The sequence below is a fragment of the Thermobia domestica genome, chromosome 3 (assembly GCF_964235325.1).
Source record: "Thermobia domestica chromosome 3, izTheDome1.hap1.1, whole genome shotgun sequence".
Lineage (NCBI taxonomy): Eukaryota > Metazoa > Arthropoda > Insecta > Zygentoma > Lepismatidae > Thermobia > Thermobia domestica.
The window spans coordinates 259,244,033-259,271,135 of NC_137456.1; the positions used below are offsets into that span (position 1 = coordinate 259,244,033).

Consider the following 27,103-nt stretch of genomic DNA (forward strand, 5'->3'; position numbering starts at 1 on the left):
GAAAGTAATTCAATTTAGGTGTCAAAAGTTGCATTGAAAAATATTTCATGTGCAAACGCTACTTATTTGTTAGTTACAAATTTTACTTGAAATAAGTTTATCATATATTCGTAATATAAAAACAACAACGAAATACACAATGTAAAGTAAGTCAAACATAATAAATGTCATTTTTGGTGGGGAAAATAGCCGCCCCCCCGAAAATGTATCTGCCCCTCCTTTGCCCCCCTAGGAACTTACAGCTGGCGTCGTCACTGTGTGAAACACTTCTGTCGGTGGAGAATCTTGCGCTACTAAGCGAAATCTGATTTGACGCTACTGAGAGCGATCCTAACAATGTAGAAAGTGATATAATAGCATACACCCTATTATCGTTCGAACAGTGCTAAAAATCTTAAGATTGGAAACTTGAGATTGTTGTTAGTGGTAATGGTTCAGCATCAAGGCTATATGAACGTGGAATCCAAACCACCATAAATCATTAGCATAATCATTAATTAACTGGACCATTCTTCCAAATTATACCCAGTAGTGTATTCCGCAATTTTAATCGGATTAACACTTCTTGTTGCGATGTGCACCTAGAATGACCATTTGCCACTCTCTGTTGTATAAAATCTTAGTTCCGATCAAATACGTATAGGTAATGAATGATTGAATGGCCTATGTCTCCTGATCGTTCATCGTAAACGAGTAAACACAGGAAAGATATTTTACTGGATGAAGTCATTCATAAATTTTCTTAGCAGCCTAACCCCCTTCAGCTAGCGTTCAAAACAGTGAGGGAGGAAAAGTGAAGAAGGTACACTCATTCCCAAAATTATTGTCCCATGTCTATAAATATATTGTTGTAGGAATATAATTTGATAACGAATTCGCCCGGTATTTCTTATAATGTTAGTATGTGTATAATCGGCAAAGACATGTATGTGGTAAATTTCATGACAAAAGAGCAGTAAATAAGAACAATAAAACGAAAATAATTTTTTCTTGTCCATTCAGCAACATTTTATTTTACTCATTTTAATTTTCGTATTTATAATTCTTTTCCTATGAAATTTACCACAAATATACATTTCCCGATTATAGACGTAGTATCGGTATTAAAAATACCCTGCAAAATCATTGTCAAATTATATTCTTACAAGAAGACAGTTATAGATATGCGACAATCATTTTGGACATGAGTGTACATAACTAATTGTTTAGCTCTCATAATGAAATACATACAACGTGTGTTAGGAAAGTAATGAGATCTCAGATTGAGGAGAAATATTACTGTGACACTTTATTTTATTTTATTTTATTTTATTTTATTTTATTTTATTTATTTTTATTTAACAATCACCAGATACACCTCCCCGATAAACACCACCTTTACGAAGACACTTATGTGTCGGGTGGGGAGGATTGCGTGCTACAGTGAAATTTAGAGCTGTGTCGGTGGTAGTTCACTACCAGAAGGGCCACCCCTACCGAATTGGTCTAAATGGAGTAGCCAGACGAAGAGTGTTCTGGAAGAAGGCAGCAGTTCTCCAGTAGCCAAGTTGGCGGAAATCATAGTGATTGGTACGGCAACTTGGACATTAGTCCCAGGCGTGGTCAGAGTGACTTTAACGGCTGGGATACTGCGGGGTGGAAGGCAACGGGAAACCACCACTCTATTTTCCCTAGTTTGCTAGCAGCGAAAAGAGAACATATGAACAATGGTCTTTCGCAGGTCAAAATGTAGTTCCGGAGGTAAAATATCCCCCCATTCGGATCTCCGGGAGGGGGATGGCTTGGGAAGGACTATTGGACGAGAAAGTAATAATAAGGGGAAGACAAACAGAGAAAGAAAGACAAGGAAAAGCAAAAGATTTAGGGACATGGAACGTACGTACTATGTTACAGGGAGGAAAATTAGAAAATCTTAAAGAAGAAATGAAACAAAATAATTTAGATTTGGTAGGAGTTTGTGAAGTTAGATGGGAAGGTAATGGGGTATTGAACAGCGAAGGATATAGAATGTTTTACTCAGGTAATGAAAAGGGCGGTCATAATGGCATAGGAATAATTCTTGGAAAGCGCTTAAAGGAGAAGGTAGTGAAAGTAGAATTTATTGATGATAGAGTTATGATGTTAAGACTTAAAGGGAAAACGAAGGATCTAGTGGTGATACAGACATATGCACCGATGACTTCGCATGCAAATGAAGAAGTAGAGGAAAATTATGAGAAAATAGAAGAAATTATAGATAGGGAGAAGAAGGGTGCATGCATAATTCTAATGGGAGATTTCAATGCAGTTGTGGGAGAAAAACAGGAAGGTAGTATCGTAGGCAAATATGGTTTAGGCGAAAGAAATGAAAGGGGAGAGGGACTGGTGAATTTCTGTAGACAGAATTCACTAGTAATCGGGAACACTTGGTTCAATCAGCACAAGAGAAGAAGATATACATGGAAATCACCAATAGACGGCGGAAGATATCAGATAGACTATGTTATGATTCAGGACAGGTATCGGAATAGCTTAAAGAACGCGAAGACCCTTCCCGGGGCTGATATTTTTTCTGATCATAATCTTGTGCTGGCCGAAGTAGATATTCAACTGAAAAATGTAGGCAGAAGAAAAGTAGGTAACAAAGTGTTGAATACTGAAAAGTTGAAAAACGAGGAAATAAGAAATCTTTTCGCTGAAAAATTCGAAGAAAAATGTTCAAACGAGGAAAGGATAGGCGCAAGTAGTAACGCACGGTGGGAACATATTAAACGTTGCTTACAGCAGGCTGCAGAAGAAGCAGTAGGTTACCGCGAACACAAAACTGCTAAGAAACCATGGGTTACAGAGCAGATGTTGCAGAAAATGAGGGAGAGGAAAATGTGGAAACAGGTTGATACAGAAGAGGGCAAAAAGATGTACAGAAAGTTAAATAATGAATTACGAAGAGAAACAGACAAAGCGAGGGAAGAGTTTTACAAAAGAAAATGCGAGGACATAGAAGAATTAGAAAGAGTTGGGAAATATGAGGAAATGTACAAGGAGGTGAAATCTATGGAATTTCGGAGGAAACAAGGGAGTATCATGATGGCAATAGAAAATAAGAATGGGAAGGTAGTCAGCGAGAGAAATGAGGTCATAGGAAGGTGGAAAGAATACGTTGAAGACTTATATGAGAGTAGGGATAGACCGTGTAGCCTAAATGTTGAAGTGGAAAATGAAGTAGGCGAGGATGATAAAGGATTTAGTATTCTTCGGGATGAGTTTGAAAAGGCTATATCCGAGATTAGGAATGGAAAGGCAACAGGAATAGATAACATACCAATTGAATTCATTAAAAATATAGGAGACAAGGGAAAGAAAGAATTGTGGCGACTATGCAATGAAATATATGAAACAGGAGAATGGCCAAGAGACTTTCTGAAAACGATCATGATACCGATGGCTAAGAAATCGAACCCAAAGAGATGTGAGGATTGTAGAACTATTAGTCTCATATCTCATGCAGCTAAAATTCTGCTCCGAATACTGAACAGAAGGTTATATGGAAGAACAAATAAAGATGTTGAGGAAGAGCAGTTCGGGTTCAGAAGAGGCAAGGGCACAAGAGATGCTATTGGATTATTAAGGGTGATCGGTGAAAGATTTATAGAAAAAGGGAAAGAGGTGTATGTTGTATTTATTGATCTAGAAAAGGCTTTTGACCGCGTGAATTGGGAATTGTTGTTGGGAGTTCTAACAAAGATAGGGTTGGAATGGAAAGATAGAAGACTCATAAGAAACTTATACATGAACCAACAAGTAAGTGTTAGGATAGGGGAAGAACTGACGGAAGAGAGTGCAATTGGAAGGGGAGTTCGACAAGGATGCTGCCTCTCGCCAACACTATTTAATGTCTATCTAGAAGAGATAGTGAAAAAGAGCCTACATGATGATGATGGCATTTCGGTAGAAGGTAGAATGATTAGATGCATAAGATTTGCAGACGATATGGCCCTTGTTGCAGAATCTGAAAAGAAAATCAATAAAATGTTAGAAAAATGAGAAGGGGCTTTGAAGAATATGGGATGAAAATAAATGTTAGGAAGACAAAAGCCATGGTGATTGGAACAAAGGGGTCTGTGTCAAATATAAAAGTAGGAGGGGAGAAAATAGAACAAGTGAATAGTTTTCGATACCTGGGTAGTGTTCTTAGTAATGACATGAAATGCGAACGTGAAATAAAAGCAAGGATAGGAATGGCGAAAGAAGCCTTTAAAAGAAAGAAAAGTCTGTTTTGTGGGACCTTGAACAAAGAGTTGAGAAAAAGACTCATAAAATGATTCGTGTGGAGTGTTGTGCTGTATGGGGCGGAAACGTGGACATTGCGTAAGGGTGACGAAAATCGACTGGAAGCCTTCGAAATGTGGGTGTGGAGAAGAATGGAAAGAGTTAGTTGGGTAGAGCGGAAAACGAATGAGAGTGTGTTAGAAATGGTGGGTGAGAAAAGAACACTTTTAGATATTATTAGGAAGAGGAAGAGAAACTGGTTGGGACATTGCCTAAGAAGAGATTGCATCATGAGGGACGTCCTAGAGGGTATGGTGGCGGGAAAGAGAGGGAGGGGGCGAAGGAGACTACAATTAATGGATGATATTAAAACAGAAAGATCATACGCGAAGACGAAAAGGTTAGCGGAGGACCGTGGAGCATGGAAGCTTCTCAGCTGCGGCAAGTGACCTGCCAATAAAGGCAGAATACCTATGATGATGAGATACAGCTCAGAGGCCATTTTACACTGGATATCTAACAACAATAATGGAAAGGATTTTGGGGAAGGTATCGGCCAGGGCCTGTTTAGTAGGTACCATCCCGGCATTTGCCTGGTAGGACTGAGGAAAACCGTGGAAAACCCCAGTCAGGATGGTCGGCAGCGGGAGTCTAACCCGCGACCTCCCGAATGCGATGCCAACCCTCTACCACTTCAGTTACTTTGCTCGGTAAATTATTGCGTATCTGGTAAAATTATTACATAAAAATCACTGCAAAACGACACTTTGAAATTGAAAGGACCAAACAGTTTATAAATAGAGATGGACGCAAGACGAGACATGAAAAATGCTCAAGTCTCGTCAGTTGTTTCGCAAAAATATTTGAATCTCATCTCTTGTACATCTCTTTCAATAAATTAAAGACTTTTATATTTTTCCGATTTTCTGTGAAGAAATGCCCTCTTTCAGCATTCAGGCGAGAAATCATTTCCCAATAGAATTAAAAAAAAAACAGGTGTGTCTTCAGGTTTCGAGGTGGAGGGGGTATTAACTTCAGCAAATGAAGTTTCGTCACTGCAAATCCATTATTCGACGTTTCCCCCCTATGGATACGGGCCTTCTTTAGAGGTATTTCTTTACCTTATATTAGTAACGAATTTAGGAAGAACCCGTTTTTATTAATCTCGGAATTGAGGGTGGAGTTTTTAAGCATATCATCAGTAGCTTCTTTCTTCTTTAGTAATTCCACAAGTTACGGACTTCAGCCCGAAAGCTACTTCCCTGTAACCGCCTTTGCCTTACATAATAATAAGCTACAGTATAATTCCCAAATAAACATGAATAACTTATCTGACATTCCGATTTCAATTGCTGATGTTGTTTGTGTTTCTTATTGCTGGAACATTCCTCACTAGTTCTATTAGTATGTCTTTTATAACCAAATTTAATAGTGCAGCAAAACCTCTCGAGCATAGACACACACAATCCTCTGCAGACGAAATTCTAAACAAATAAAGACTTTATTCCGTGCAGCGCTTCAGGAAGATTCAATGAGAACACGAGCCACAGCGATGCTTCCACTGAACATCGATGCAAAAATAAACTTGGTTGTTTATCATCGCGATCACTAATTCATCCGAGCAGTCGACCTCTAGGTCGCGATGTAGCTTACATCTTCAGCATGCGCTTACCCATTTGAATCCATGTGTTTGTGCCAGTATCGAGGGTGCGACCACGACTTAAACCTTGACCTCGATTGCGAGGTCTCTTCGGTATGTTTCTACCCTTAGGGAGCTACATAGTGATGGATGCGTTGTTTCCATTCTTCCTAGCAGAACCAGGAAGGCTTTTGCTGGAATACCTTTTTAGCTTGTCGCTTACCTCTTCAGCATATTATCCAAAGTACCAAAATGGCGCCCTTTGAAACGGTTTTTGAGATCCAGCAGAAGCCTTGGCCAAACAAAGATCCGGCCAGTAGAGGTCTGAGGAATCACTTAAATGTTTTTTTCTCCAAAAAAAATTCATTGATAAAGACAGCAGTGCGACACAGTGCAGCATCCAAGTGCATACAATGAGTAATTCCATACGTGCCATCTGTTTCCTGAGTCTTTCAAGGACATCCCAATAAAATGTTTGATTGACAGTTTGTCCTGATGAGACATTCCTTATGGATGATCCCTCGACGATCTGACCTCAGTAGAGACTTCACTCTTTCCACATTGCCATCCGTTTCTGAGGTTGAAGATCTTCCCTCACGAGGTTCGTTTTCCACTTGTTTTCGGCCTCCTTAAAAGTACTTGTGCCATATGACCTCTTATTCACCTAGATAGAGAATGTACTCTATAAGCCCTTTGTTTATATATATATATATATATATATATATATATATATATATATATATATATATATATATATATATATATATATATATAAATATTACAGTAGCGGATCGCCAAGCTTTACACAAAATTTGATGGCACAACATGCTCAAATTTTTGCCGGTCCATTTTCGTTTCACATTTCACATACACAACTTAACCCTAAATGCCCTCGACAATTGTGTAGCAATTGCAGCAATTACAAACTTGTACTAAGGGTTAACTTAATTCCCATGTGAATGTGGAGGCAGAAGCATTGTCGATTGATGAACAGTGTTTCCAGTCTCATTATTTTTCTGACACACCTTGTATTTTTTATTTCAGATTATACAAGGCGTACACGGAAAGTAAGTATCGTTTCGAAAAAAAAAAAAAATACTAAATCAAGTTTGTTCAAGCCAAATTTACTTTTACATGAAAGAGCACACTTTAAACTATTTTTCAACATAATTTTCACCAATGTTCAAACATTTGTCAGTGCAGGTGACCAACTTGTCCAAACCTTCGTCAAAGAAACATCTCGCCAGTGAAGACAATCATATCTCCATTTCGTGGTTCATCGTGGGCATTTGTCCATCCTTCATTGAAGTGCCTCACCCATTTTCAAACTATTCTCTCGCTCATCGCATTTTCACCGTAAATCTCTACAATTTGACAATAGATTTTGGCCGGCGTAACGTTCCTTGCATTAAAAAAACGGATAACAGAACGAATCTCTCAGTCAGCGGGTTCAACAAGTGTTTCAAATATTGTAAAGGATCATAGGACACAGTGCACTCTCGACAACTCACCCGTACTGGCGTTAGTAGAGAGGCAATGAACCAGTTAAATTAGTATCCATGTGTGGAATGCCGACTCTAGCGCTGCAGTAGTGTTGAAACGAAACGGTACGTATTAGCTGGACACTGGTGGAATGTTTCGTTGAAGAAGGTTTGGACAAGTTGGTTATTCCCTGTAACAAGTGCTTGAATATCGGTGGGAACTGTCGAAATTGTGTGCTCTTTCATGTAAAAATAAATTTGGCTTAAACAAATTTGTTTTAGTATTTTTTTTCGGATACGCCTCGTATAAAAGCATTGATAATTTAATATATTGTACTTATTTAATAACACAAAATATTAATTCGTAAGAAATAAATCTGTTCTCGGCCGTATATACAGGGTGTCTCAAAACAACACCGACAACGTTTGGGAGGTGATTCCTGACACTAAGATAAGACAAAAAGTATAGATCAATCTGGGTGCAGAAATCCGTCATTTCGGAGTTATAGGCTGCCGAAAATATGAAAAAATGAAGTTTAAAGGTCCATAGCACCAATACTATGGGACCGACCGTAATCCGGCCAAGACTTCACTGAGAAACTATGTGCGCTGTCCAAAAATATATGTTTCAGAATCCTGCCGTACTCACACAACATTTTTTATGGAGGCAGTTTGGCAACGGGCATACAATTTGAAGTACTTACCAACTACCTCTATAAAAATTATTGCGGAAGAACTGCAGGATTCTGAAACATATTTAGATAGGTCACATACTAGTTCCTAAATAAAGTTTTGACCCGACTACTGTATATCCCATAGTATTGGAGCGATAGACCTTTAAATTTCATTTTTTCATGTTTTCGGCAGTCTATAACTCCGAATGACGGATTTCTACACCCAGGTTGGTCTATACTTTTTGCCTTAGGAATCATCTCCCAAACGTTGTCGGTGTTGTTTTGAAACATCCTGTATATATTACTTATATACAACGATAATCGAGGTTTCAAATGACCTGTTTAGCCTCTTTAATGGTCTAAAAACATAGAAGTATTCGAAATGGAAATGACCTGACTTTGTCCCTCCCTGAAAAAATCCTGACGACGATCATGTCTCCAAGCTATTCAAAAAATGTGTTCGAGCAATGAAAGACGCGCTAGAAATGATGCATTAATCGCGCAGGGAACTTCTTTAAAGAAGGTAAATATGAATAAATTCCACGAATTGTGGCTAAGTACCATTATATTTAGCAAGTTCAATTTTATTCTAGACCGATCTTGTATATCTAGGTTCACTTTGACATATTAAACATTATTTCTTATTTTTTCATGTTTCATTTTGTAGTTCTAGTTAATTTTTTTTAATATTTCCGAATAACTCTTGCAAAACCAAGAAAATTAAAATAAAGTTGTATTTCTTCTTAATTTCAGTCCTAACGTTTGTGTGGAAGAAAGTGTTCCCAAGTTGGGTCTTCGGTATTTCAGACCGTGGATGGGAAAGTCTTCCTGTGGTAAGAACACGTAGGTAATCTCAGGATAATTCTAGTATTTTACAGATTGCACTCAAATTTTCAAAAATCTTTAAGAAGTGATATTAGTTTGTTTCAAAAAATATTGAAAATCCAAATATTTTGAAAATTTTGGCATATAGTAATAAGTAATTTATTTCTATTCAATTTAATTGTGAAGCCGTAGAATGAGGTTATTTTTTTTTTCAATCGGCCTATACTGTGGAATTATTGCTTGAATAATTCGCAATTGATTAGTGCTAGTTCAGAATTAAAATATGTAATAGTTTTTCGATTTTAAATAACTTTCAAACGTAAACCTTACACCGTCCCTTAAGAATTCTTAAAAAATCGGCTACTTTTATGTATAATATTTATATATATATATATATATATATATATATATATTAGGGTGATGATTTTTATACATCTCGTTTTCCTGTATGATAATTTGACGAGCTTTCGTTCAAGATTTGATAAAATCGCACTTTCAGGGTAGTATGATACAAAAACCTCACGCACAAAATGATTTTAAAAATTTTAATTATCAGCTTTTTTGCCCGTTTTAAAGTAAATATAGGCAGATACAAAATTGAACATAAGCTTTAGAATCATGTATATAGAACATTAAATAGGGTCACCAAACATACAAGGAAGTCAATTATTCACTATAGTGTCATTGGACAGGTTGAATCTCAGCGGGAGGTTGTCCTTTTTGCGGCAGAAGTCGTACAAGTCTTGCATAACTTTGATCGCACGCTCACAGCACTGGTTGCTTCGGGCAATATTAATTGGAGATTCATCTGTTTTCAAGCATTTGAGACCTGTTGAGTAGTCACTCAGAGCTGAAGATAGTTCATCAAAATCTTCAGCGTGAAAGAATTGACTGCTGAACCGATTGGTCAGCCCATGAGTAGAAATGAATGTACAGATTTTACGCAGCCTGTTCCGGGTTTCAGGCATCAGAATAAATGCAAGAAGGGCTAGAATGGCAGGAGAGTTTCGGCTTGCATTGCTAATGTTTGGGATCTATTGAAACTTCATTAAGGGGGCCTCATTCCTCTCAGTGAAGCGATGGAAGACACGATTGAGGTGGTAGAGAAACTCCATGTCTCTCCAGCTGCCTTTTTCCTTTATCTTAGTTTTACCATTGCTGAAGACTTTCAATTTATCATATTTGCTCATCAAACCCTGTTCAAAGAAGTACTTGATGTTTGGTGTTTTAGTCGACCCATATAGCTTATCGTCCATGACAACGCGAAAAACGCGATCCTGCCTATGGTGCTGGCAACTGATGAACTTGGGTTTGGGGTGACCTTTACTTTCGAACATTTGTTATAGCCGAACAACACCTGTCTTCTTGCCGGTATTCAAGTTTGTTGTTTGGGCAACAATCATAACAATGATTCCCACAGGTTGAACTCCTCTAACACAACCTGGAGTCCTTCTGCAATTGTTTGAAGTTTTCCATCTTTCAATTTGAGCGCAGTCAACTTAATTTATTTTGCTTCGTTCTTGAGGACCACTGCCAGATATTCAAAGCCATCAATGCATTTGCCGTCGAAGTGTATCCTCCACTTCTCCAAATGAAGCGTACTCAATAAGTGCTTCTTTACATGAGCAGCTCTCGTGTAGATAGCCTTGTGGATTGCTGACTGACATGAGGTTAGAATTTCACTGTCCTCATCAGAAAGCTGGTTGCACACCTTTTCTGCTATTTGGGACGACAGCTTGGAGTTTGTAGCAAGATGTCTTTCAATACCTGTTGTGTTACGCTTCCTTGTGCTCGTTGATGCTGCATTCTCATCCTCCCAAGGACTGTCTTTGCTGTTGTTCGATGAGTCCGTGTTACTTGCAGAATAATTAGGTGGTGCTGAGTTGGTAAATGTCGACACAGTCACTTCCATTGCCTTCCTTCGCTTGGATGGGTGTATGGTCTTTGCAATAGAAAGTTTGCCAGTGGAATAACCAACCTGGCCCTTGTTTTCAATTTGCAGTTTGTAGAAGTAGTTATACTCTTTGTACATCCATTCGCCTTGTACCTTGGTCATGTCAAACAGTTCATTCAATGAATTAAAGTTTTGTTTCTTTCTGCAGCGCTCATATTCTTTCATAAGGTTTGCTAATTTTGCACAAAGGACTTGATCAGATACATGCGGGAAGTTCAATGTTTTGCTCCATAGGGCTTTAAGGTCCACCGCAATTATACCGATCCTCTCTCTCTCCGTTCTTTGGTAGTGGATTCAAGAAATTTGAAAAGTTCAATAACGCGGTTTTTCAGGGGCATGGGATTCCATTCACTGAAGGATGCTTCATAAATTGCCGCGTTTGACTCTTGCTGATGGCGCTTGAAACTGGCCAGTTCTTTTTCCAGGTTTCCTTGTTCTTCTCCGTGTTAGAAGAGCTCTTCTTGAGCGACATATTGTCTTCTACTCAGCAACCGAAATAGAAAAGGCCTTAGCGTAAAATTACATACGTAACAAATTAAAGGAACTGTTATTGAGTTTTCACATATTTTATTTACATACAAGGAAATAAAATTACACAAAATAAAAGAGGCAGACACTAATAAAATATTATATGCGCAGTTATAATTAGCGAGAGAGTCCAATGTAGCTCACCAAATAATACAAGGATCTCTTTATAATAAACTCTGGATATTTCTCCATGTAACCTCCACTTTTAGTATCTATTAAATTCCCTCCATCGCCAGATTGATACCAGAAAGGGTCACTTTGTAATCAATAATAATAAGTCGGTCGGTACAAGTTAACATATAAACATTGTTAATGCAATTATATAAAATGCTAAAATGGCCTACATAACATTTCAAAGTGGTTTGTGCGTGACCTTTTTCAATATTTCAATGGAATAAAAGTAATTTTAGTCATGAATAAGCAAAAAGTTCATTCATTCGTCCTACAGGAAATAATTTTTGAAAAAAAAATTAAAAAGTTATTACCCTAATATATATACAGGGTGTTAATGAACTATACCGACAAACTGTAAGAGGTGATTCCTCACATCAAAATAAGAGAAAAAGTTCATATGGACCCATGGTGAAATGTGCATAGTTTCAGAGCTAGGGCTGTCCAAAATCACAAAAAAGCTTAATTTCAACAGGCCCTAATTCAAATCCCAGAAACTGTAGATGGAGGTTCTTATCAGCGTTAAGGAAACCACGCATACACAACCCAAAAATGCATATTTCATCAATTGTCAATACATGTAGAGTGTATTCCGTACAGGGTGTAATCCTCAGATATGTTTTCAATAGAGTTTTCAGATATACCCTGATTTCAAGGAGGGTCCAAAGTAGGCAGGAGGTAAGCCTTGACAACAATGAACATCCAATGCTTCGGAGGGAAGGCGGAAGTGTTAGGAACCGGCAGCTCCATGTTTCTTTGTGTTCGGAATAATGTGTGCTAATATGTATTTCGTCACTGTATATTTCACGATTTCTTCACTTTTAAGCGTGAAAGAAAAAATCCTACCATGCGTTTTCCCGAGTACGAGAAACCGTGCTGCTGAAGATCCTTAACACTTCCGTCATAGCGCCAAAGGATTCCATGTTCACTGCTATCAAGGCTTATCGTTTGCCTACTTTAGACCAACCATAAAATCAGAGCATATCTCAAAATTCAGTTGATGCCATGTCTCGTAATTTCACCCTGCAGCAAATAAACTGTACACCCATTGAACATTAATGAAATATGTATTTTTGGATTGCGTATGCGTGACTTCCTTTATGCTGATAAGAGCCACCATCCACAGTCTCTGGAATTCGAGATAGGGCCTCTTGAAATTTGGCTTTTTTGCGATTTTGGACAGCCCTAGCTTTGAAACTATGCACTTTTCGCCATAGGCTATATGTATATTTTCTCTTATTTTGATGTGAGGGTTCACCTCTTAAAATTTGTCGGTATAGTTCATTAACACCCTATATATATATATATATATATATATATATATATATATATATAGGGTGACTGGTAATTTGATGCATTCCTTGCAAAGAGATATTTTAGAATTGCTTTGGAACATTTTCACCAATATGAACCGGAGGTCGCACAAATCCATAGTTTCTGAGTAATTTACACATTTGTAATTTCTTTGACATTTGTCTGCTAATGACAGGTGCGCGAGAAAGGTTTAGCCTGACCCAGTTCCACATATCGTAGAGCGATGAAATGTTGTATATGTAATTCTGCATACCTATGTAGGTCATGTGGTAAATGTACAGCTCGTAAGGATCCGAACGTGAAGTAAAGTGTAGTGGTCCAAAATCCATTACTGCACCTCAGAAAGCAGCATGGGAACATCGCAAAAGTACTTGTCCCTAGGAAATGACTGCAAGATTAGGAAAGGGTGGAACGAACGAAAGCGGTGTTAGGTCAAGAGAAAACTCGAACTATGATTGATTTCATACCCAGGGTTGTGCATCAGTCTGGCCAACTTTTGAGTAGTGAACGGGTGCGTTATTTTCCAAGAGGTGGATACCTTTTGTCAGCATGCCACGCTCTGAGATTTCACAGAATCCCGCAACGCAAGCAGCAGCGAGGCTTAGTATATCCTGGTAATTGTGGTAGCCTTTACCTGGAAACCAAGTAATAATAACCCAAGCTGATCCCCCCCCCCAAAAAAAAACTATCATCACTTTGGTCGCTCAGAGTTGAACACGGACTTCCTTTAGTGTTGGTACTCCGACACGCTCTCATTGATTTGACCAGGTTTTTATGCATGTATTTATGCAAGTGAATGACTCAAGAAAGGGTTCGGACCTACAATTCCGGGGTCACATCGGTCTTATAGGTGGGCCTAGCATTAAGAAGGAACTGGCCTTGGCGTTCTAGGAGGTACCGTCCCAGTCTTCGCCTGGTGGGAGTGAAGAAAACCAGGGAAATCTCAGTCAAACCAATGACATCGTGCCAACATACCAACACCAAAGGAAGTCCGCGTTCAACTCTGAGCGACGAAAGTGATGATCTTTTTCTCGGATCAGCTTGGGGAATTACTACTTGCTTTCCAGGCAAAGGGTACAACAATTACCAGGATATACTATGCTTCGGTACTGTGTGCGTTGCAGGATTCTATGAAATTCGAGAGTGTGGTATGCTGACAAATGGTGTCCAGCTCCTGGGAAACAACGCACCTGTTCATTGCTCGAATCTTGGCCAGACAGATGCACGACCCTGGGTATGAAATACTTTACAGTTCTCATGTTTTCTCTTGACCGCATACCATCTTCATTCCACCTCTTTCCAACCATGCATCCATTTCCTAGGAGCAAGTACTTCTGCGATGTTGCCACGCTGATTTCTAAGGTGCAGTAATGGATTTTGGACCACTACACTTTACTTCACTTTCGGACCTATAACACAGCATCGGTGCAGAGTTACGAGCTGTATATTACCACATGATCTACATAGGTATGCAGGATTACACATGTAATATTTCATCGCTCTGCAATATGTGTAAGTGGGTCAGGGTAAAACTTTCTCGCGCATCTTTCGTTAGCCGGCAAATTTCAAAAAAATCACAAATGTGTAAATTACTCAGAAACTATGGATTTGTGCGACCCCCGGTTCATATAGCTGAAAATGTTCCAAAGTACTCGTAGAATATCCCCTTACAAGGAATGCATCGAATTACCAGTAACCCTGTATATATATATATATATATATATATATATATATATATATATATATATATATATATATATATATATATATATATATATAGTATTCTGAATATATTTTTCCTAGGTTATTTAACTCTCTTTTTCTGCCTGTTGCTTAGATCAAATATTGTAATACATATTTTTTTAGTTCATTTATACCTATTAGATTTTTCTATTTCGCGTTGATACTTATCTCTGATGATAACACAATATACAACCAATTCTTATTCAGGATTAATGCGTTAATCATGATAAAATATGATAATTACAGAGATAGTTCTTACCTCGAACTCAAGATGTCACTACAGTGTTTCTTCCAGACGTTTTTTGGGAGGGCGCTGCCCCCTTCCAGGGAGCTCTGAGAGTGCCCTCCGTAGGAGACCAAAATAATACGTCTATAATATAGTAATACATAGAATAATACCGTGTGAAAATAATATGTATCCTCCGAATACTAAGTGTGACCTCCGGAATATTTTTTTCTGAAAGAAATATAGTAGTTTAACTTGAATAATCTTATGCAGCTGTAAAACTAATAGGCTTTTCTTGGCAAAATAAAGTAATAAATTAAATATAAGATTAATAAGTACGTGTAATATATGCGGACGGCGTAGTTTAGATATGACGTAGGTGGTGGTGTGAGCATGCAGTACTGGTACAGCAAGTGACACCATGGTGCGCTGATGTGGTTGTAAAGAAACTGACGGGGTTCACCCGAGATCACATAAATTAGAATTACGAATGTGATACAAGTTTGTACACTACCAATGCTGTTTTAAGTGTACCTTAGCAACTCTTAATAAGATAACAGTGCAGTTCAAACTGGACGAAAATACGTGCGTAGGCCTAAGATTGGGCACACTGGAATCAACAGGAAGAGTACTACAGTTGCAGCGATGTTCAGAGCAGTGTTGCCAAGTCTGTTGATGTTTCAGTAAAAATCCCCTGAATTTTCAACTTAAACTTACTGATTTACTAATGAATTTTTAAAGACAAACTAATATACCTTCTAATATTTACATTAGCAGCCGTGGAAGATAGGCTTTTGGCTGCAGAAACTGTCTTTCAGAGACTGAAATACTCTTGCGAGAATCTGTACGTACAATTTATTGATTTTGTATTGCTTATATTCACTAACTTAGACAGATACAGGTGAAGAATCCCAGATGTTCATATTACAGCAGGAAGTGTGTTGTCTGGCTATAATCCCTTTATTTCGAAATGGTATCCCTAATGTTGGTAGCCATAGCAAGCTTCACTGTTCCAACTATATATTTAAGAATTGTTTAAGCTGAGATTATCTTCAAATGACTTGTGGTGGATTTGCATTGGTTAAGTTCTTAAATACAAAATTCGATAAGTTGGAAACTATGAAATAACTAACAAAGTCCCCATTAGGCCTCATGACCAAAAAAGTCGTTTTAATTCTTTATTTTTCATTTATTTATTACATTATACTTTGCAATAATACTGCTATGAACGGTTAGCGTAAATTGTTAAAATTTCATTTAAATCCGATGAAAAACATAAATTCTTAAACATTTTCGAAAAAATATATGGAAATGACGTCTCTAATAAGCCTTCCAAAAACATAGATATGGTGTAGATACAACTTTTTTTTTAAAAAAAATAATTAGACCCCTAATTAACGAAATTTTCTTATGGTACATGTCTTGTAATATTTTATTATTCTGAACCGGATTTGACAAAAGAAAAACTTTTTTGTTCTTCGATTTTTTGATTTCACATAGAAGGTTTGGTGCTGTTTACTGAATCAAGAGACTTCATTGCTCAAAAAGACACAATTCTTTATTTGTGAATTGATAATATAGTAGATAAACCTTTCTATAGCCATATTAATGTGAAATGGTGGAATCAAAACTCACTCGCTTTAAAATAAGAGCCATTTTACAGAAAATACATAAATCCTGTAATTATTTCATGAAGCAAAATATTCTAGCAAAGATAGCACATCAAAAGTAGTATATTGTGTCTTAATTTTTATCTTACGATATGCTCAAAATTTCAGCTAAATTTCGTATATCTAAAAAGGAAAGCAATGTATATTATTTGGACCCAAATAGACCTCAAACAGCTAAAGAGATAAATAGATAGATATAAATTCTTAATTTTTTTAAAATATATTACAGGAATCGAAAAGACGTACCTAAGTCTTGAATATAGCTTCGCATTTAGAAGCACTGAGAATCATAGTACGTAGTCTCTTATCCTGCGTAAGGATTTCCTTGATTGGTTGAGTTGACGTTGAACACCGAGGTTATAACAACTTAACATTGGATTCGAACCACATGAGCTCTCGCTGGGAATCGAACCCGGATATCCAACACCGAAGACGCGTACGCTAACCAAATAGCCACGATGGAGCTCATTTTAGGGATTTTCTCATTTACACTACACAAATGGCAAAATAGGCGCTGCCTTTATAATTTCCTTAGATACTATAACGAAATACCATATGTAAAATGTGCAATTTTTGTGGGTCTCGTACAGGGTGTTTCCGTGTCCTGAGGACAAACTCAGGGTGATAGACGATGACAAAAGAAGTCATTTGAGAACAGAAAGAAGTGTCTAGAAATGCGTCGTTTCGGAAAAAGAGGCACTGAAAATTTGTCGCAACGAAACAGAAATGGCCATAATTCGAGAACGAAAGGTCCAGTCAAAGGCTACGTTATTCGTAACTAAGATTTTATTATTCTAGTAATGAATTGGAAGTAGGAGCGATACAAGGATAACCCGAAAAGAAAAAGGCAGGATAAATTGGTACACCTGAAAAAAAAATCGACCAGAAACCATCAATTGTACGTTATCAACTTATTTCAGTTAGTAAGATGTCCAATGCCTTAATCAGATGGGTCTGCGAAAACATAAGATACGGATTGGATTGGAACTGTGACCGTAGGACACATTAATAGAAATGGTGGGCAGTCACGAAAGAAGCATTCTGAGGTTAGGTATCACAATCTGGACGTAAATCAATTACACGGTATAAGTATTTACCATTGCAGTAGCAAGCAAGTGTAAGAGGTCAATACATAAATCTCGTAAAAGAATGAAAATAATTCTGGAAAGCTGGTTCTATGCATGGGAACACGTACGTCAGAAGGGAAAGAAAGCCTTTCGAGACAGGAAGTTATCTGAGTAATTCCGTGTGTAAACAATGAAGGTGAAAATATCTTCGAAAGACAACAAACTGTAGCTACGCACCCGCTAAAGAAACTACGAATAAACTCTACCATCTAAAACAGTTAGTACATTGAAATGGTAGATAGTGTACTTAATCTTCATATTAGATGTTCGAAATAACGTTCTTTGGCGTCGATGCGTCGTAGCGTAATAGCGTCATAGTAAGCTTTGTCGCACGCATTCAAATATCCGTGGTGTCGTTCTAATTATGTTACTGGCAGCGAAGATTCGTTGAGTATTTGTGTAAGAAGTTTCTCTTCGATCTCTGCGGGAGTTTCGTAGACAGGACATTTGACATAGCCTCAGAAGAAGAAATCAGATGAGCTGAGATCCGGTTAACGATCTGGCCAGAAAACAGGATCCCTTCGTCCCATACACTTATCGGGAAAAGTTTGATCGAGTTAGATCAAGGCACTAGAAACAATAGCAAAATGGGCTGGCGCCCCTTCGTGTTGAAACCACATATCCTGATTAAGACCAAGCGGGACATTACTCATAATTATGAAACCTATGCTGCAGAAACACCGCGTATACTGGTGCAGTTAAGCGGAGAGAAAGAAGATAGAGGTATGTTAAATGGTCGCAAACGATGCCTAACCACATCTTTACTGCAAATATTTGTTGATGACTCTTGACATTTGTCGCGTAGGAGTTTACATCGGCCCGGATATAACTATTCCGTCTATTAAATACACCGTCTCCAGTAAAATAGGCTTCAAAGTGAACAATACAGATGCATGAAACTGAGAATCGGCCACACAGCGCTGCACTTGCCATTCACAAAATATGACACGAGAATTGAAGTCAGCTTGGCTCAGGTTTGTAATCTTTATGGATGGTAGGGATGCAACTGCTGTTCATGTACTACTTTCCACCCAAATGTGTACCACAACCATTTTATGTGCTGTGATCCTCGTGCTTGTCGAAGGCTGTTCCTCCACACGATCAAGCACCACTCCTTCGTAAATGGGAGTCCTTGTAGTTCACTTTCCCTCTTCATCGTGAAGTTATGGTTGCAAATGCCCCATTTCCAAACGTGGAATGCTCCTGATGTTTCCTTTGTGAAAATCTTTGACGATATAACACAGCCTCTTTATGACAGTTTTCATTACCATTTCCATAGGTAAACACCATATCTACAAGTTTATAAACCGCAGACTCCATAGCACTGCTAAAGTACTTACTGGCACACAAACGACACACGGATTAAATCACTACATCAGTCTGTCAGTGCAGCTAAACGATTGCCAACAAGCCTTCGCATAACATGAAAACGAAATACCTACCTCACAAGTAAGTGATAGTTGATACGATAAGCAAATGACGCCTATGAACTGCACTACTATAGTGGATAGGGCGTGATTACATTGTTTCTATCACTAGTTCCGACTGGTACTGCATTTACTGGTTGTTTCCCGGCACACCATGTGTTTGTCTAATTTCAGACAGAAAAGAAACGTGTTTACGGTTATGGAACGGAGCCGTTGTACAGATTGGCTTGGAGCTTCATTGAAACGAGAAACAACTCATGCGAATCCCGACAAGACTACAAAGAAACCTGAAAGTCTAGTACTAGAGATGAGACAAGATTTTCCTACGAGACAAGAAAACCGTAATTCAGTCTCGTGAGCAAAAGAACAACAGCTTCGTACGTATTTCTTTTGATGAGATCAGATTCCGACATTTTATTTTCAATTATTGTATGTTCCTACCACTTTTCGGAGGGGAGTGCTTCGACACGAAACATTTCGGGGCAGTGGTCCATAACCCATATTCGTTCTTCCGTGATTGCCCACCATCCCGGTCAATGTTTCCCGTCCAATTTGTAGCTTTCGCAGACCCATGTCTCCTCATTTGACTCGGGTATTGGTTGACTGATGTTTAATGGTTGAATGTACGTGTCTTTGCAAATGCGATCCCAGATTTGATTCCAGTTGGTAGACATAAAAATCTCGGCGCGCTAAGCATAGTGAAATAATTGAGGGGAACTATTTTAATTAAGTTCTATTGAACTCTGGTGTAGGAATCTACAATATTAACAGTAACCGGAGCCTAAATTCTGGTCATATATTATTCAACCAAACATCTGGCCCACCACAGCTCACACCAGAAATTTATAATACTGAACTCTTGATATTTCTTGCTGCAATGAGAAGCAAACATGTGTTTGCATTAAGTGTTCTATGTGGTTCTACTAGAATAAATATTTATTAAACATCTCTATTGATTACTATAATGTTCTCTCTAACAAAAATGTTAACATTATTTGGTTTCACCCTCGAGGTAGCTTGGTCCGCTTCAAGTGTTGCGAGGGATATGGTATGTTTCCAGGAGAATATGGATGTCCTTTAGGTAAGTAGTTGTCTTAACTTCATTTACTGTCACTAGAGACTGAATGTTAGACAAAAGGTTTATTTCTTATTAGAGATGAGACAAAATGAATGCGCTGAATTTCATTTGGGGGCAAAAGCTTCAATTTGAACAAAATTTATATTGCCTATTTTCAATATATTGCCTATATTACTGTTTAAATGTCGAATATTGTCTATTTTGCCATGCATTGCCTCTATTATTGTTTAAATGTTAAATATTGCCTATGTTATTTTTAAAATGTCGAATATTGTCTATTTATCCTATATTGTCTATATTATTTTTAAAATGTTGATTATTCCATATTTTTTAAAAAAACTTATTCAGAATCAGGAAGTCGTTAGGGTAACGACTTATTCATTGATCTTTTTCTTGCATTAATGATTCCCGGGCACTTTCTAGAAATTTAAAAATACTAGAAACAAACTTTGTGTAGGTGAAGGCCATAGTCCATCCACATACATGGAAAGAATGTCGTAGCAAGAAAATGACAGCGAGTCATTTTGTCTCATAAAATCTTGGACAAATTAAACAGAAATGGTCGATCAGTGCTTGCAAAAAGTTCAGGGATTGTCAAATTTATAACACGACAATTTAAATTTGGCTTCGATCTGTGTTTGATTGATGTTAAAATTATATGAGATTGTAAGTGTAGATTTGGTCAAATTTAAATATTAAAATTTAATTTTAAGTTCGGATTCATCAAAGATCTATTAGCATTCAAACGAAGTCTGGATAAGTTATCTCGGTCAGAGAAGATAAGGATTGTCACGTGATTCATTGCCTGTATTACTCAAACTAGGCCACGGAAGGGTTTGAATTTTAGGTCTTGCAACATAAGAAAAAGTTGCGAGAACTCGGTTTGGGCCAAAAGGGAATTCTTAGATATTAAATCATCCACAAAATCTTCGAGTTTCCTTAATTGGTGTTTAGTGAGAGGGTAGGGTTGTTGAATCAATGGGTTTTTATCTTCCATTTGACTTTTCATAGACGTTCCTTTAGTACAACCCAATTTATCCGTAATAACATGAGAATATCTATTAACAAGATCATTAACATAGTCTACTAAATTGTTATTATAAATATTATTCAACACTTTACTTTGTTTTTCTCCATTGCCAAGCATAGCCTGGGATGTAGAGCTTGGCTGGGAACTTACTTCTTGACATCCAGAAGTTGACGGTGCTCCATATGAAACTCCACTGGTTCCATCTTCAGACTCGGAAGGCACCTGTAATGATGAGGATCCGCCACTGGAATCAATCTGTCGAAGTCGTGAAGATCCGCCACTGGAATGAATATCCAGCTGATCTGAACCTTGAAGTCGTGAAGAAATGCCGCTGGAATACATATGTTGATATGGACTTTGAAGTCGTGAAGATCCTCCTTCATGTTGGTTAACCGTGACCATTCTCCTTCATGTTAATTAACCGTGAAGATCCTCCTTCATTTTGGTTAACATGACACACATGTGAATGTTGTTGTGAATACCTCTCTCTTGAGGCGCCATTGGTGTCACCTTGCAACAAGTATCTCAAAAGAGCCGCCATTACCTCGGTTGTCCTGAAACGGAACGGTTGCCGGAAACGGTTGTCCTGAAAAACCACTTCTTCTCCTATAAGAAGACCACGAAGACAGTAGTCGTGAAGAGCCTCGTTCACCCTCGCGATATGGCAACGTCTATCATAAGATTGTGACGCGCTACTACTAGATCAACCTGAACACCCTACATCCAGTATCCTTGAAGAACAACCACAATGACATCCACTTGTGGAACACCCTATAGTAACAGGCTGCTTCAAATTGACAGAAAAACCATGTCATTTTCCCGCCGCACAAAATAGGGACCTGATCTGGCCACCTACGAGACAAGGGTGGAGCACAAAATTCATTATTACCACCGTCATTCAAAATGATAAGCACAATTAAATTTTGTTCCGTAAGTGTAACCAAGCGTCGGGAATAGTCAACATGAATCTGATGTTGGAATAAAAAAGGGCGAACTATCCAACAAGTTTAAGTCCGGAGATTCAAATACGGCGAACCAATCGCTAAATCTTTTATATTTTACCAAAAAAGAAAAATGCACCACATCAGTTAAAGTTTTCCTTCCAGGAACACCAGAAATAGAAATATTCACACGTCTCACCTGGGGGGTACATTTTTCCCTCAATTTAGTAAGAAATGCTTGCACAACTAAGTTTATAGAAGAGGCAGAATTCAGCACAAAATATGTGTTGAAGGATATTGCAACCAAAATTTTAACTGCTTGATGCTGTTCAAGGAAACCTAAGAATATATTTGTCTTGGCCCTCCCAAAATACTTCCATAACGGCCATCACTTCGCTATAATCTTCATTTTTTATTTTTATTTTTATTTATTTATTCATTTTATTTTAGTTATTTTTTTTTGTCCCTGAGCTCTTCCTTGAGCAGAGACAGAGGTAAAAGTTACTGAGGGCTAAATGCGGAGAATAGGTCTGGTGTTCGAGCAGTTCTATGCCTCGGCAAAGGTTTTTCAAATAAAGGTACTTAATGACACCTCTCAGTTCGTTTTCCTCCAGTTTCGTGTTATCACCTCGACTGCTAGTATTCAAATGAATGTATATCTCAGAGATTATGATCTATTTGCATGTATGTTTTTACAGAGAATTATTGAAGATATTGAGAAGCGAAATTATTTTATTTCGATTTTTATATGTACTACAAATGTCTGGCTATCATTACTTTTCGATGACTCCTCGTATGCACTATAGTAATATATCTGTATGCTTTTACAAGATAATTAACGAGCTGCTCTCTGAGCTTTTCTGCCTCTGTCTACATTCAAACCTGCTTCAGTAATAAAATCCTGCTCTTTAGAAAAATGACAGAAAATTTTATTTCCGTATCGAGGCTGGCAAAATAAACTTGGAAGAATAAGTCATCTATGGAGAGGAATTGAAAGCTGGTCACTATACTGTAATTGATACTACTTGTCCCTTCTGACAGCTGGCTACGCGCACGTGATGCTCAGCTCAATGCTGTGTTGCCAGCTTTTGCGTCTGGTGTTGAAATATGAAATTATTTATTGCAAGTAAATCTCAGTTTTAGAAAATTAAATAGCACAAAAGAGAATTATAAAGAATTTTCTCAATAGCCAGCAGATCCGCTACTCAAGTTGACATTTGACTAAAACAGTTTGCGTTTCTTTATATTGAAATTGGCAACGTGCGGAAAGGGTAGAATGTTTACCATTGCAGAGCGAGAGAAATCAGCCACTATAATTGGCTGAACGTGCTGTTGCCATAGAAACAGTTCTTCTTGCCTGATTGTTATGACCACGTGCAGGAAGAAAAAAACAGAGGAAAGCAACTGTCAGAAGGGACAAGTTGCATCAAATGGACTGTAATACGCAAGCTTCTATTTTGCCGTGGAAATCACTTATGTAATTAAAATGTAGAAGGTAAGAAGGTTCCGAGGAAGAAAGTGTTTTACATAGAAGTGCCAAAAAGCGTAATTTATGTCGCTGTTGCATTCTCAGTCAGTATAGCTTTAAAATTACAACTATAGTCAGCAGAATGATTTATTTAGACTTGGGTTTAAGCAACTTCATATTCTTCTTAGGATGTGAAGTTTGGTTCTTGATAATAATACATTTTTTAACGTAAATATTAAAGTTTGGTTTCAGATCGAATACATTGATGAGTTATTCTTGTATATAGACCTACATGAGTACGCTTATTTTTGACACCCTGTATATATCAAGTAATAGTTACAAAAGAGAGAGCTTTATGAATCTTATAGAAATAAAAAAAATGCGCGACATTTTTTTTATTACTTTTTAAATAGTGAAGCCATTGGAAGGATTGGTGGATACAATTAAAATGGCGGGTGCAACAGCATTTGCAACCATGTTTGGATATGACATTCAGACGTTATTATCAGCGAAGGGACAAGATGCTGTTACAATTCTGGTGCCAACTGATAGAGTAAGTATAAATATATAACCTTTACTTTACTCCTGTAGTCTGGTGATTTCTATATTTATAATCTGATGGTTTCTTACACAAGTACATGCATTTTGTAGCTCGAGAGGTCACAAAATCAAGCTGATATTCCACCTTTTGTTAGGTTATTTTCCATTATGTTGGGAGCCAGAGCACCTGATCGAAGAGTACACTATTTCATGTCGCTCTTGTACGAAGGGGTGCTAAAAAGTTTCTTTCATTGCCCAGAAAGAATAGAGCTAGATAGATTAAATGGCCCAATTATTTAACATATTTCCCCATGCGACTGAGGTAATTGGAACAACGATGTTTCATCTTTTCCGATCCTTGCAAATAAAATTCCTTTAGTTGATCCTGAAATTAGATCTCTACAGCATGCTGGACGTCAGGAAAATCTTCAAGATGATATCCGTTTAAGTTTGAGAATATATTATAATCAAAGAGAACCAGATCAGGCGAATAAGTGAGGTGGTGGAACAATTGGAATCCCAGAGTATATTCAATGTGGCAGCTATGACGTGGGATATATGAGCTGGCCAATTGTCATGCAAAATGAGAATACCTTTGGACAGCTTTCCGCTGCGTTTCGTTTAATTGCCTCCTATAATAGGTCGGCATAATTCTTGCCAGTGATACTAAAGTTTCGGTGTAGGTAGTCCAACACAATACTGTGTTGTTCCCCTTTTCCCCTCCAAGAAAATTGAAGCTTCTTTGCTGATCCTCCATGATATTCTTTGCTGATTTCTTGGTGTGGAACTTCTTTGACTGCGAAGAGCCGGGGTTACACATTCTATTGACTGATCCTTCATCTCGAATCACAGATATGGAACCAAGTATCATCCTCAGTCGCCAATCGGAGCATTAGCCCAAAATGGGCCAAAACTGTGATTGGATGCATCAACTCGTTCCTTCTTCTGATCATTGTTTAATCATTTGGCACACACTTTGCTGGAAGCTTGCGAATCTCCAGAGTACTACTGATAATGAACCCAACATACGCCTATGAGATGTTAAGTGTCTGGGCTATTTTTGACTGATAGTCGCCTGTCTTCAAGGATCAGTTGATAGACAACATCACATGCAATCCGGCTGGTTGAAGTTGGAGGGTGCTCACTGAGGAACTCATCTTTAACGTTAAAATGGCCAGTTTTACATCTCAGTGTGAATAATCTTCGCAGAAGCAAAACCTTCTGCCAATACGCCAAAGCCTCCATCATCGCTGCTTCAGGAATAAGAAAAGTTCATTTAATCACAAGAAACCTATATTTACACCATTACATACTAAGATACCGAGCTTTCATACGAATCTATGTTCAAAGTTTTATATAAACGGGAGGGGACGAACCCAGGAATTTTTCAGCACCCCTTCGTATATACAATTATTTCTATGCACAAACGGGTTTTGATCCATGGGTTTCGGCAGCTAAGAACTTAGCGGGAAGCCTCTCATTTTTACAATTTCATATACCGGTAGATGCTTTCATGATTTCCAATGACAAACGGGTACTAGTAATCTTAAAAGTAATGCTAAAGAAATCTTGTAATGATTTCCTATCGGCTGAGTGTGTCCCTATCGCTTTAAATATGAGCGGATCTAACAAGTTCCTTGTTCTCTAATCAGAAAGCTTGAGCTTACTTGTTGAAATATATATTCTTAAAAAGTCGTATTTTTGGAAACATTTTTGATTAATTATACATTTTAATCAATAATAGAGAAAATCTGATGTTTGAGAAGTTTTAAATTAATAATTTGCTCGCAGTTTCTTCGCTTGGAAATAGCAAAACAATATTTTTGCGTGATTCCAGCGGTGATTCCACAGATTCAAATCCCATTTTAACCAAGGGATTTTTAAACTCCAATTAATGAAATTAATCAATACTTTGATCATAATGTTCATTATTATTTAACTTTCCGTCCAAAATAGATTTCTCATTTTGCTACTGAGGAAGGATAGCAAAACCGCTTTTTTTCCAAAATAAAATTAGCTTTTTTTTCCTATTTGTAATTTCATAAGTATTAGTTATAATAGCATATTAAGATTGGTGAAATTAATTATATAACAGAAGTGACGATTTTCTTCAAATCTCTGATACGAGATTATGGACAGATGAAATGCTTTTGTTAAAAAGAAAAACTTTTAAAATAGTAAAGAAAATTTCTGGTGGACTTAAGAACTTGCTTCGGGAGTCATTGGACTCATATCAACCGCACGATATATAACTGGTATTTTAGTTGGTAACCTAGTTTTCAGCACATGTGAGATGAAAGAAATCCATCTGTGTTCTGAAGGAAATTAATCTGAAACCTTACATAATAAGCAGCCGTTTAACTGGATTTGGGCATTCGAGATTCAGACATTCACATTCAGATTTACATCCACATTTGACTTGGTTCATGTGACTTCTTTGGCTCTTGAGTTAAGCTCTTAAGTCCACCAGAAATTTCCATTGTTATTTTTATTAAATAAAAAAAAGTTTCATCTGCCCATAATCTCGTATCATCTCACTTAACATCAACATTTGGCCACGAGATATCCTTTCACTCTTACACGTGTTAGTACTAATATGAAGGTGGAAGTTTGAGGTCTACCCTCAACTTCATAGCTGTTCACATAAGTATTAGTTACACATTTTAAGAGTTTGAACAGACAGCTATGTAGAGAAAGTTCTAGGTTCGAGTCGGTAGCAGGCCATCTTAATTGAATTTTTCTTGAGTTTTTCTTCACTTCTACCAGGTAAATCCCAGAAATTTTTATGTGTAAATTGTGAAAACAATCATGGTCCATGTTTAAGGGCATACACCGTATATGCAATCTATATGGCTCTCAAATGTCCCAGATTTACATAATCTTTCCCTCTCGCAAAAAAACTGTTCAAAACTCGAAATGTCGCGGTTTTTCTCCAAAACGTAAGCTAATATCATTGTTGTAATATTTGAAAAAATATCATGGGTAAATTTTACAATACACGCTCCCAGTTGCGCATCGA

At 37.6% G+C, this 27,103-nt stretch overlaps 1 protein-coding gene across 3 annotated transcripts in view; it reads left to right on the plus strand.

Annotated features, from left to right (window-relative positions):
* LOC145681030 (transforming growth factor-beta-induced protein ig-h3-like) overlaps positions 1–27,103 on the plus strand; it is a 125,372-nt gene that overhangs the window by 18,430 nt on the left and 79,839 nt on the right. Inside the window, exons 2-4 of one of the 3 annotated variants that reach the window (XM_081752337.1) lie at positions 8,796–8,875; positions 20,040–20,108; positions 23,958–24,097. In XM_081752337.1, the coding sequence (XP_081608463.1) occupies positions 8,796–8,875; positions 20,040–20,108; positions 23,958–24,097 (289 nt within the window). Of the gene's footprint in view, positions 1–8,795; positions 8,886–20,039; positions 20,109–23,957; positions 24,098–27,103 lie in introns of all 3 variants that reach the window. The other 2 variants (XM_081752336.1, XM_081752338.1) reach the window with 2 other exon arrangements.